Source organism: Diuraphis noxia, unplaced genomic scaffold (assembly GCF_037042655.1).
Source record: "Diuraphis noxia isolate RWA-SAM2 unplaced genomic scaffold, SU_Dnox_SAM2 contig0002, whole genome shotgun sequence".
In the NCBI taxonomy this organism is placed as follows: domain Eukaryota; kingdom Metazoa; phylum Arthropoda; class Insecta; order Hemiptera; family Aphididae; genus Diuraphis; species Diuraphis noxia.
The window spans coordinates 39,652,076-39,666,939 of NW_028301712.1; the positions used below are offsets into that span (position 1 = coordinate 39,652,076).

The following is a 14,864-nucleotide window of genomic DNA, read 5'->3' on the forward strand; positions in this document are numbered from 1 at the left end:
CGTATTAACAAACACAAAAAAAACGAATTTTTGTCAATATTTGAACTTCAAATGCTAATAAAAAAAAATTGTGCATATGTACTCTTATAATTTTTCATTCACTATAAGAATAACTTATGAGAAACTTTGTATTAAATTTTCAAGTATTTTGATAGGGCCAAAAAAATGTTATCGACACTTCAAAAAAATGTTTTCAGACAAATTGAAAATTTCAGTCGTCTATAAATATCTAAAAAAAAGTCAAAATATTTTGAAAATTAAATCATGTAAAGAAAATGCCAATCTAAATAACTGATAACATTTTCAAGTATCTACGACTTATACTTTTTGAATAATAACAAATATTTAAAATCGTTTCTGGATAAATCGTTATCGTTTTGCTATTTCGTAAAAATTTATAATTCAAACGCACTTAAAATTTTTCCTATAATGATGCTTCGTGTTTTCTCTATATCTACTTGAATGAAAACTTATGAAAAACTTAGTGTTGTATTTTTAATCCTTAGTTATAAACGCAAAAATTTTTATGATTTTTCAACTTCAAAATTACTTGCAAATTTTCGCGTTTTCGACAAATTTCGTAAAATTTTGAACTATAGACGCTTATTAAAAAAAATTGTGACTTACGATTTTTAATTTTTTTTAGCTACAATAAGAACAACTCATAAGGTACCTTGTATTAAATTTTTTTGGTTGTCCAACATTTTTTTACCGACACTTCAAAAAAAAATTCTCAAAAAAATTGAAAATTTCAGTGGTCTATAAATAATTTAAAAAAAGTCAAAAATGTGTGAAAATTAAACAGTATATAGATAACATATTAACATAAAGATTCGGTGAAAATTTCAAGTATTTGCAGTGATTAGTTTTTGAATTACAACCATATAAAAAATCGATTTGGTCGAAAACTGATTTTGCGTAAAAATTCCCGTTTTTCTGTCTTTTTTTTTTGTTTTACTCGATTTTTTTTAAAACTGTTGGAAAATCTTTAATTTTGACCTTTATAATGCACCAAGAATCTTCAATTTTACATCGGAAACCACCCCCAAAGTTTGAAATCGAAACATTATTTCGACTAGTTATGCTGTACACAGACACAAAAAAACAACACATCATTGTAAAATCAATACATTCATCACTTCGTTCAGAATCTAAAAATTGGAAAAGGCTTGAATATTACACTTCAATTAATACTAATATATTATGTTTAATTGTTTAATGTGTGTTATTTTAGGTATTATAATAAATAAATAATTCAATCTGATAATAATGAACCAGTTAGCTAAAGGATTCAAAACATTTGATTTTATATATTGATCATAATATTTCGTAGTTTTTATAATAATAATTACAGTGGTACTTTCGTGTCATATTTATTTATAATATTATATTTATATTAAATAATAATAATAACTTACTTTAAATTGTTGATAGAATAATTGACCTAACAATTGTTTATTTTTCAAACACGAATGAAATATAATAGACAAGTACCTACCTAAAGTTATTTTTTTATTTAAAGAAAAACAATCTGTGGCAACTAAGGTCATTGGACACAATATTACATTTGAACTATTATAATATATTATACATTACAATAACAGAATAGTTCTTTCTTTGAATAATAAATTATTTTCAAGTTGCAAGTATCACAGAAATTTTAGTTAATCTTTCTTGAACTGTCAAATAAATAAAATAAATTTTCTGAAAATGTATATTTTAATTGTGTTTTTTTTTTTTGACAATTGCGTTTAAAACTTACATGTAGTATTTAATTTTGAGATTATATTCATACGATTTAAAAAATGTGGTTAGATTTTTGAAAATTTAAAATTATTGCAGTTTTTAATGGGGTTATTACTTAGGTACCTCGTCATTTTGATGAGAAATCAGTGGTGAGTTTAAAAACTTAACATTTTAATACATATATTTTTATAGTTGGTAAAATATTATAATTAGTTTTTTACTATCTCAGAATTTGGTAGCTGTTTTCACTCGTTATCACTCGATTATTAAATTAGGAAAGCTATCAAAACTTAAGTTCTCTTATCCAGAATATAATCATTTTTAAAATTGAATGGTATATCGGTGGTGGCAAGGTTATAATAACTTATCTGTCATTAAACAATAGTTTTAAATGATAATTTAATAGTTTATTAACTATCCAAACGTTACTACATTAGCAGTCCATCTCACTAAAAAATGTATGTTTGACTTAATAAATAAAAATTAATAAAAACGTGTGTATCATTAAAATGAAGTTATATTGTATGCGATTTTTGAAACGATTTTATCTGTTCAACAAAGACGATATTTTATTCATGAACCATAACCAATTTGATTTCATTGCATTATTTATTTTGTATTTTTAAATTGATGCATTTCAGCAAAAACTTAAGATTATCTAAAAGTTACTTTTTATATTAATTATTGTAAACTTAAATTTAAGTAGACATTTTTGATCCTAACGGTAAGTATAACATAATATTTTTTTCATATTTTAAAAGTGTGTTTTTGCAAATAATAGGGTTTAATAAATTGATGGTCTACTATTTATTTTTATCATTAATCTAGGAGAAATAAAAACATTTTATACTGTTTTTTTTTTTTTTTTAATGCTGATCGCCGTCAAGAAGATGCTTAGCAATAAATTGTAAATATTCAAATCGTCCCTATAGTATGTGAATATATTAATTTGATTTTATGATTTGTTTTTATGTCTAAAATTCGTTTACTTACAGTTAATTTTCACAGTATTTTAACTGTCAAGTATCCAGTGTTTAAACTTAATTATTCCGATTTATTATTGTCCAAAGGGTAATTAAACGAAACGGTCTGAATCCAATTAGATTTAATTTCCAAAATTTAACTGTGTACATTTTTATATGCACTTTATTAACGTGCTATAATTTGAAATTGTTTACTATCGCATACTGTATTTTATTAGGAAATCCATGGTTTTTGTTTAATTAATGTGATAATTATCCATACACCTATATTCTATTGATTAATATTTATAGAAAATTTTAATCACTATAAATATTATAAATCATATACTGTTAGAAGCAATACTTATTTTTTATCGTATTATTTATAAGTTTCACGTGGATATATATAGACGCAGATGATAAAAAAAAGAATACCATTTTTAATTAAAATTTTGTTCACAATTTATTTTATCGTATACAGTCATTTTTGTCCCCATTTTTTTTATCAATTATTTTGATACGTATAAATTATTTTTTATTTGTTTTCGAACAAAATATTATTTATAAGTTAAAAATTCGAAGTCAAATGTAAGATATTTACTGCGGTTGGGAATTGTTTTTTATTGATGTTATAATTATGTTAGTTATATGAATTTCAAGATAGGTACCTACAAACACAAAAACAATAAATCTAGGTATAATTTCTGTACATCATGTGTATATAACGAGCGAGAGAGAGAAGATCGCTTGCATGTGTATTCTGATAATTACAATATTATTGGAAAAGCGATGATGATAACAACTCGAATTCACCTTCCCTGAATTATTGGATTTATACAACACGTATAATAATATATATATATTACATAATATACATTATGTAGAGAATAACAAAAAAGGTGTATTTTGTAAAACGTATATTACGCTCGTTATGTCCGACCAGGCGCACAAATTTTGTTTCTATGGTTACTTGCGATCCTTATGGGTACCCGTGTTGACTTTATACAAAGTATATAATATAATATTTTTTGATGTCATTTATGGCATACACTTATATCATATGATTACCAACCTATTTGGATAGTGTTGCAAATTCATAAATGGGGTCTACATTTTAATACAAAATGTATTCATTTTATATTTATATATTATGTATATCAACCTAGAACTATAAGACAACGCATACCAAGTACAATGATTACATTTTTTCAAGGCAGAGAATTTTATGTTGAAACGTATGTTATCCATTTTCATTACTTAGAGCTGATACTCGTTATCATCTTCGTACACAATATTACAATATTTTTTTTATTATTATTATTATTATTATTGAACAATTCGCTTCAATAACAATAGTTATTCGTGTATTTTTTTTCTAATTACAATTATTTATATTTCTTTAAATATATTACTTTATTTTAGTTTATGTAATTCTATATGATGTATTGAAAAATATGTTATTAATTTGCAGTGTTGAGACCAGATAAGTAAAAATTATCTAGATATAGATAAAAGATTATTGCTCTAATATTATCTAGATTAAGATAAGATAGCATGTATTTAAATTATCTCAGATAAGATAAAATACAAACAAAATTTATCTAGATAAAAAAAAAGATGAACATTTAAATGTTTAAAATAGTTTAATTTAACCAACAATTAAATTTATATTTTATCGTGGAAAATTAATATATCTACTAATAATTGAAATCTTAAGATTAAGAATACAGATTTTTTAAACATAACATAAATAATGACCATCAATATTCCACAATTTTCTTTATATATGTTTACCCATTGGCCATTTGTCATTCTTACTTACATAATTTCAAAGATTAATATAAGTATAGTTTGTGTTTTAAAATGAATTAAAAGTTGAACAATGAGACTTATTAAATTAAGTACTCTATCTTATAGTACCATAAAAATTAATCATTTTGAAGTTTAAATTGTTAATAAATAACTACTTCCATAAACCATTTTTAAAACATTTATATTGTATTTAATGACAATACAAAATAAAATGTATGCATAAGAAACATTTTAAATTTTAAGCATTATAATTCAAAACATAATTCTTCCAAACAAAAATCTCTTTTTATTAATAACATAAAAATTCCAAATTAAAATTTTACATAATGCATAATAATAATGAATATTTTTAAATAATTAATAAGTGTAATATTATATTTTATACATAATCAGTTATTACTTTTCAACTTTAAAATAAAAAAAAAAATAATAATAATAATATATACATGTACATATACAAATGTTGGGATTTTTCGATTTACTTATATTATCTAGATAATTACTAAAAAGATAACGATTTTTTTATCTTGAATAATCCTTAGATACCTATCCACATTTTCATCTAGATAAGATAAAATATAAATAAATATTATCTAGATGAAATATCTAGATAAATTTATCTAGATAAGTCTCAACACTGTTAATTTGTTGATTGCTTCTATTTGAGGTCCAAAGATTTCGTAAAGGTTTTATGGTAAATTATTTTAATATTACTAAGTTTTAATATCTGAGACAATCTGTTAAAATGTGTTTCAGTTTCATAGTGATTTGAGTTTCACATGACTTGATACATATTGGAGGGTTCTCTTGGCCATTTAGAACCGTGGACTAGCTTTGTGTTGTCTATTCTTAGCCTGTTTCACAAATTTATCTCTCCCATATGTATTATTTGTGGATCACTTGTCTGTTGTTCTTGTGATTTCACTAAGTTTATATTATTTTTTTTATTGATCTTATATTTACGTCAGCAGTAGCAGTCATTACTCATTATTTATCATATTGATTACAATTTTTTTCTAATGAATAAAGTTTCTAAAATTATTTCATTTAACTTAAACTGTACAATTAAGATTTTCTTAAATATATTAAAACTTGATTGGTAGTGTTTGCGTTCTGCCCAACGCCCAAGTGTTGTACTAGTTTATCTGTTTACAGAAGGCATTCTGTAAAAATATGGTTGATATAAATTTTAGTACCGTATATAGTGCACATTGATTTTTATTCAATTGGCATGAGGTATGTGCTAAATGTGTATTCAATACCTATTGTTTTTTTCTCATCCGTTTGTCGGGGAATTAAAATTTTTTTTTTAATTTGGTGTTCTTATTGAGTCGGTGGGTTTTCCTTTTGATTTGGATGAGTTTTTGAATTTGGTTTTTACGTCTGCAACAAATAGTAATAATTAATTTAGGGAATCTATGGATTCTACTGCATTCTTAGCTTTTTCTTTTCTATATTTTGTCCCATTCTAATGTATGAATATTTTTTATTTCAATATTTATTTATTAATATTTACGACAGGACTGTACAGTGACTAAGTACCACCCAATAAAAATAAAATGGTAATGAAATTTAATGGGATTATAAAATATAAATTATTATAGGCAATTATTATAAACTAATCTAATGATATACGCAATGTTTCAATTTATATATTATTTAATTCTCTTTATACATTCTTAAATTTCCATCTATAAATCTAACTGGTATGTTATAAAAACGAGATAGCTTTATTATTTTTTTAATCATTGAAAATACAATAAGCTATTCAGAGAGCAACTTTGTAAAAATAGCACTTTCTGATGTTTTTTTTATATAAATAAATATAGTTGTCTATATATTGTTTTATTTACAATTTAAAATACTTGATGAGAAAATAAATTATTGGCTCCAAGTACTATAATTATTGTATCTTGATTCCCTATCTTCAAAGGCACTATTTTAAATTTGTTGAACCCTCCGTTTGCCTATTATGATGTTTTGAGAAAAGGCATTCATATTAAAATACAACAATAATCAAAATGAAAAGAGCATGATATAAGGCTTTTTATAATTTAAAACCAATATAATCTGTATAATATATATATATATATATATATATTGTATATTATATACATAATATTATTATTACTTCATTAAATTAAAAATTAATCATTTCAAAACAAGACTGATATCTTTATCCATTAGTGTCTGTTAAACGGTTATTGTTGTTTTCGGCTAAATAATAATCAATTATTATAAAATTTACTACATCAAGTTTATATGATCATTAATTTAAAAAAAAAAATTTAAATACATAAATTTATGCTTAAAAAGTATTCAATATTTACATCAATAGTTCACTGAGCATATATAAATATCAACAAATATCAACACTTGATAAAAACTCATTGTTTAAGAAATTTTGATATCATAAGCGTACATTTAACAGCTGGTATAAGAACACCACTATTTTTAAGTATATTAATTTTAATCACATTTTAAGAAATAACTCAATGCAAATCTGTGGTTTTTTTTAGAGTATAATAAGTTTCTTGCCCTTATCAATACCCTCATTCTTTGTAGGTGCTGGATCAATGAGTCACCGTTCACGGAGGTGCTGGTGGTGCCCGTGTGCATGTCAATGGCTCTTAATCTGGTGTTCCTGTGCAATATTGTCAGAGTTCTGTGGGTGAAGCTTCAGGCCGGTCCGTCTCATCTCTCTAATAGCACGCCATCACGAACGCTGCTGCAGGCGTTCAGAGCCACACTTTTGCTGCTGCCGCTACTTGGACTCCATTATCTGCTCACACCGTTCCGGCCACCCAAACAACATCCCTGGGAACCGTTTTACGAAGTCGTATCCGCCACCACGTCATCATTCCAAGTGAGTGTGTTAACGATACATTTTGGCTTAGTTACCGTAGTAAAAACTTGAAAACTTAAAAAAAAAACTTTAAGTTTTATCCAGTTAAATTTAGATCTATTTTTTCACATGATTTTGCCGAGTCAATTATACGCAATGTATTTGTACAAAGCTAACACAAAATTATCTACATTTAATAACAGATTCATTGAAATTTTGTCTAAAAAGATTATTTAATATTAATATTAATACGGAATAGGCTTGATCTTTTTCTTATGTACTTCAAGTTCAACATTAACGTTAACGAAACTAGTTAAATTAGTAAAATAAATATTTGAACGAAATATGACGATTTTTATCATTACTCGTATTTTATAAAATATTTTTCATGCAGCATCGAAACTTTTAAGTACATATGTCATTCTATTTAATAGTGATATGTATTCTCAAAACATTTAGATCAATTTTATGCTATAAACTACGTTCATAGTTTTTACCGTATAGAATATGTAATATTAAGGTATAATATATGATAATAGCCTGACAGTTCGTTATTTATATGCAATGATTTTTTATTTAATTCGAATTTAACACATGCATCCATTACTATAACCTAGCAAATGGCCCAACGACAAGATACATTCGAACTCTACTGTACAATAGAGTAGTTACTTACTTTCCCCTTATTTTTATAATTTTGAAGAAAAAAAAATGTATTTGTCGTTTTCAAGTTCAACCTACTATGTATGGAAAAGGTTATGTACAAGATAGTATCAATAAACATGACATATATGGACTTATTGTTACGATAAAATACATTTTATACAAGTTATCTGTTAGTTGATAATGTTATTTTAATAATTTTTGTGCATACAAATTCCAACAGAAGATAAATGTACATTGTGATATTAAAATATTATTATGATGTACTACCTAGACAATAGTCATTATTATATGTTATTTTCTTATAAAACAATGATAATAGTACAGAAAAAAATACACTTTATTATTATAATAATATCGTGACTATAGCTACTTAAAAAATATGGCATTTCGTCTATAATAGTAAAATATTTATGGATAGGTAGAATAATTATTAAGATAAAACCTTTATAATGCTCATGGTTCATGGAAGTCTTTCAAATTACACTACTGACTTAGTGAAGCATTCTATAAAAACAATGTAAGTAAATATGAGTTTATGAGAGCGGAAAAATATCCATAAAAATTATTATTTTTTACAGAAAACATTAATTTGAGTTGTAAAAAAAAATATAAACCCGACAAGATGCAAATCTGAACTGAAAATACAAAAATTTACAAACAAAATATAATTTGTATATTATATTATTGCCGGAAGCATCTTGCAAAAAGTAAATTTTAAATCTCTCTAAACACCTATTTAGAGGTCATAAAAATATTAAAGGTGAAATAATAACATAAAGGTGTAAAAATATGAATGTTAGAGGTTTTTTGAAACAATAACTATTTGTAATGTTTATTGTGTTAAAAGTTGTACTCAACAAAATCCATTTATAGCGTCTGATATCTGTCCAAACAACTGTATGTATTATAATTTCGAGAACCATATTAGATACTGGTAATTATAACAAAATATAACTATTTATTTTCTATAAAAAATTGTAATTATTTACTGTTTCTGATAATTGTAGGTATTTAATTATGTTAAATATGTTATTTTATACTAGATTAAACGATTTGACTAAAATAAAAGTTTAACTTTTAAATATTTAAAAATGAAAAATTGCAATCAAACCATATTAATATACGTACTTATAGTTTGTATTAAACTTGTAAAATTAGATATTTTATTATAAACTTTTCTCATTTAAATATAATACCATTGAAATTCCTATATAATTTATAAATGAAAAATAAATACTTTTATACATATATATATATGTATATATCTAATATTAAGGATTGATATATTACTAAACGATTTTGGAGGATTTTTACCATAGGTATACTTAATTATTTTATTTTCATTTTCTTCCAATGTATATAAAAATATTCTACATCACTAAAATTTAAGTATAAAGTATATTACTTTTTAAATCATATTAAAATATATTCGGGTGTATACATCATTAATTAAAAACAATCTTATGTACGGAAATATAATTTAACTATTATATTATTAGCCCTTAAACAAGGGTTTATAAATTTCGAAAATTCAAAACATAAAATTGCTTTCAAACAATTTTTTATTAGTACTTCAAGTTAATCAAAAATATCGTATACCTACAGTTAATATCCATATGCTATTAAGTCTTAACTGACCCTCGTCAGAAAAAGAGAAAAAGAAGATTAATCACTCAATACTTTAAAATACCTACCTCCTTGACAATTTAGAACGGTCATATTGATTAATCGTGAACGCAACAATAGTCATTATTGGTTTTATTTTAGTAACAAAGTATATTCGTTCAATTTGATATAATCAAACACACATATTACATAAGTTTAGTGACATACACAGAGAGGAATTTATAAGGATGATTACTTCCAATCCACTACTAAAATGTACTGAAGATAATTTTTAATTTTAAAATGTTAGGAAATGTCACTACTGGGTGGCTTCTTCCAACAACTCATTCAATTTACTGTAAATTAGCCCATATTCTTATTGTGCCTCAGGGAACAAATTGCATATTTATCTACGTTTTATTTTTTATCATTATCCAGTATATTACAAATATTATAGATATTTTTAATGAATTTATAAGATAACTAAAATATTATTTTTTGAGATGGGTGAATAACAAAAATAGATTAATATAACTAGTATAATGAATATCCCCTGATCTCTTCATGAAAACATTTTATGCGTCTCGCCACAAAATTATTATAAACACTGATGCAAAAATAATAATAATTATCCGAGAAATAATTTCCGGTAAAGTTTTTTCAGGTTTTTGATATATTATTTAATAGTAACACAATACCTATTACTTATAATAGTTATATGGTATTGTAACTTTTAAATATTTATCTTTAAAATTGTACAACGTTTTTTTAAGAAAATCGTATATTCGTGATAATACCTTTAATACTTTTGTGGTTTTTTTTTTTTAAATATTAATAGTAATTAAAAATGTACTAGAATAAAATTAGTGTTTATTGTACCATATAGTTGTAAAATATAACAGAATATATTACTATAGAAAATGTTTAAAAAAAATTAAATATTAAATATAATGTCAAAAGTATAGTCACGCCAAAAGTTATTAAAATTTGAAATAAATACACACATATAGTCTGATATTTTTGTAGACCTTAATATGCATTGATAATCTAATTTTAAAACTACTTCAATAATGTGTATTTATCGGATATTATTTTATTTTAATAAAATTATTGTGTAATATATGGGTACACAGTTGCTAACTGATGTTTATTGAATACTGACACTCAGACCTCAGTTGTTCAGAGACCGTCATCGAGTAAACACTACCACTAACTGTTATAATAATTGTATTAAAATAATAACGAGTATGAATATTCTTTGTAATAATTATTGAAACAAAATAAATTACAATTACATTGTGGCAGCTGTCGTTGTTTGTTTTAATTTTCAATCCCCTCTACAATAAGGGCAAATTAATCGTTTTCAAACACCAATCGATAAGTTTTAATAACAATAGATATTATAATATTATTTTAATACCAATTACCGTATAACTTTTCATTTTATACATTTATTAATATTTACTTATTAATTGACCTAACTATTTTTAAGAGATCATACGTTTTAACGTTATCTTAAATTAAAATCAAAGGTACATTTTGTATAAAATAACATATTTAAAATTGACATTTTCTTATTATTAATAACTTTAAACAGTTCAATTACATAGATCAATGCATTATACTGAATTAACGATGTATATATGTTATTATTTGCCTAAAGGAACACATTAGGACAAACATCATACATCAAAGAGCATATGCATTTACGTTTTACTATCTAATGGACAATCTCCACCGAATATTTTCGGTTTTACTTGGACCATATTATAATTCAAACTTCTTTTCTCATATTTGTGAAAAAAAATATTAAAATATAAAATTAATATTTTTTTTTATCCAAGGTAAAATTATTTTTAAAATACTTCCATTATGGATTTATATTTTTGATCATTGTCTATTTGAAATTCTGAAACAATAAAAATACTATTGAAAAAACAAAAATAAGTACTTAATACTTAACGCTTAAAACAAGTATAATAATAATCACAATATTTTACAAAAACCATTTCAATTATAGTACTGTATTAGGAACCGGCATTTAACAAAATATATCATATCTATTTGATACAATAAAATATACAACTACAATAATATAATCTAAGAAATACTTAACACAGTAGTGTTCAAAACAAATTAAGTAAAAATTAACTTTAAATAAGTATAATAGTTAAAATATTTACTTAAACAATTATGATAAATAATCAAAAAATTACATATTTTGTGTCAATATTTGATTTCTGATTATTTCTAAACATTATCTCTAAACACATATTTACATTCCTTTGTTCATATTTTTTTTCTTATAAAAACAATAAAATTTCAAATATAATATAATAATTCCATAATTACTATTTAATTTTATCTTTGGAGAGTTTCAATGAACATATACATTATACATGTTTGGATGCTGAATTCTTTTAAAACTTAATTTTTTTTTATTGAAACCTTCAATTATACTGTTTTTTCTACTATTATTTTGCTTTGTACCGTTATGTGCATTTCATTGGCGAATACGCTACCATTATTTCAAACCGTTTGATTTTGTAGTTCTATTGAAAGTTCCATTTGACGTACATTTTATCGAAGTTTGAAAATGGTTCATCGATATCTGAATTTTTAAAGTCATTTGATGAAAAATATAGCTTTAATATAATATAATATATATCAACGATAATAATGATATTAACGTTTATAATAGTAAATAAATTTATTTTATATAATTCAGACTTTTAGAGGTAATACAAAGCTAAATAAGTACTAAAGTTGCAATGGGTTTTTGTAAAATATTGTAATTATTACAATACGTCTATAATTTATTATATTTTTTTAAATATTAAGAAATTTACTCTGTCTAAAGACAAATTGACAAATTCAGACATGAGACAACAAAATAATTTCATATTCAAATACATTTTTTTATAAATATGGTGGAAATTATTCACATTTAAAAATAAACTGGGGAAAGATGTACTACTAAATCTAAAAATGTCCGGTAGAAAATATGTTCGGATGGAAATTGTCTGCAATTAATTACTATCATAATAACTAAAAATAATTATTAAACCTACAATAAAAACACAAAAAATATTTATTATGTTTTTGTTAATATACTAATATAAAGTTAGATTGATATGTTTTGAGTTAAAATAATCCAATTACAATTAAATATTATATTTTTTAATAAACTCTTCAATATTAAATTGAAAAAAAATATTATTTATACTGTAGAAGGTACACAGATTATAACTGCACTATATACAATTGTATTAAAGTTTTTTATAATTAATATACCATACTTAATATCTCATTTTTCTTTTAACATTTTATAGTTATAATAATAATTTAATTAACCATTTTAAGTTCATAAAGTGTTTACTTTTTTTTTCAGGGACTTTGTGTTGCAACGTTATTTTGCTTTCTAAACGGAGAGGTATGTACATTTTGTAAATATTATATGAAAAGTGCAAAATTGAAAATTCTTAGATAAAAGATTGTTGCCAAAGAAATTACTGATAGAAAAACATTATCCATTTTTTTAAAGTGTTTTTCTTTTAATATATATGGTTATATATTTTAATATGTTATGTTAAAAGAAAGTTTTAACATGCCACATTATGGTTAAACCGTGTGTTTTATTTTGGATTAAATCTAATTGCACAACAAATATTTCAAATAAGAAAATAAAAATGATTTATTACAAACATACGTTCGTTTCGATCCGAGTGAGATATAATGGATAACATGTATTCAAAATATACGCCATAAACAGGTAATGCATCCTACCATAAACAAGGATTTTGAATCGCATATTATGTACGCTAAACATTATAATTTAAAAGCATAAATCATAATCATAGAACTTATTTTAATTTTCATAATTTTAAAAGTATGGTAATATAAGATATGTTGCGGAATTTTTATAAACACCAGATAATACGAGTATTCTCAGTTCTTGTTAATCTGTATGCTTTTCCGTTCAATATTTCGTTTTGAAATCATCACGATTCGTTCGTCCAAAAAATATTTTACATCATAAGTAGGACAGAGGACTTGTAGCTCTAAAAAAGCTCTAAATATGCAAGCACTTATGCACTTAAAATTTTTTTAACATGAATGTACATTCCACAGAACTGACTGAGACTAAATACTAAAATATTGATTATTGTTATGTCTAGAATCGTTTTATAAATAAATCCTAAGCGAATAAAAGCCCGCGTGGTGCGCACAAAGCTGTGGTGGTGATGTTGTAGGCATAGTGTACGTTAGATCGTTCTTCTACGAAAAATGTGTGTCCGTGGACAGTCAAAAACAATATTGTATGACAAAAATTAAAATAATTAAATTTTTATCCAAACATGTTGACAGTTTTGTTTGAAATAAAAATATCACAGTTGAAAAAATCGATTTAAATTAAATATGTCTCAAAAGGTATAAAATAGCGTATAAAAGTGTAAAATATCCCTTAAAAACCAAAAAAACGCAAAATATGCATTTATAAACACAATAAAATTTCAAAACTAGCTTTGTGAAAGCATGAAATTTATTTGTACCGTACTCTGCTATTCTTGTGACTGTGTAAAACAAATATGCAAATGCTTCATGTCCTCTGCCCTAGTCATAAGCTAATGGTACTTCCTGACGCAGTCAATAGGGCAATCAGAATTTTACTGAGGGGAGTCCTTAGTATAAGTTTTACTTTTTTGTACTGAAACATTTATTTCAAATTTAAATAATAATACAATTAATTATTCTGTAATTTATAAAAATATGCCAATTTAGCTGTTTAGCTTTTGGGGTGGGGGGAATTTTCAAATCCGAGGACTCTTCCCACTGTGCCGCCGCCATTTCAGTGGCTCTCGGTCTGCATTAAAATACTATATGTCATGCAGTATGTTGATTTTTCTTCGCAGGTCGTTGCCCAAATCAAGAGACGGTGGCAATTCATGTTTTTCCGGACGAGGGCCAACTCGTACACAGCAACAACGGTCTCGGTACGTCAGGTTAGCCACTGTTTACTATTTGCACGTTGCACGTTCCACTTACCCACCCGTAATACCTACAAAATTTGATGATATTCTGCGGTGCATTGTTCAACGAAATAATTCTGCGAGCGCCTTATTCTTATAATATTACAATATAGGTATCTACTACGACGGACGTTACATCATCGATCTCTTACCGCGGGAAGACCAAGTAGCAACTCTTTTCAAATATTATTTGACCTT

General features: G+C 24.5%; 1 protein-coding gene across 2 annotated transcripts in view; it reads left to right on the forward strand.

The window, feature by feature from the left end:
* Positions 1–14,864, forward strand: part of Dh31-R (Diuretic hormone 31 Receptor) — a 171,735-nt gene that overhangs the window by 131,983 nt on the left and 24,888 nt on the right. The window contains exons 8-10 of one of the 2 annotated variants that reach the window (XM_089220048.1): positions 7,086–7,386; positions 13,028–13,069; positions 14,550–14,639. In XM_089220048.1, coding sequence (XP_089076174.1) covers positions 7,086–7,386; positions 13,028–13,069; positions 14,550–14,639 — 433 coding nt within the window. The remainder of the gene's footprint in view (positions 1–7,085; positions 7,387–13,027; positions 13,070–14,549; positions 14,640–14,864) is intronic. The other variant, XM_089220050.1, reaches the window with a different exon arrangement.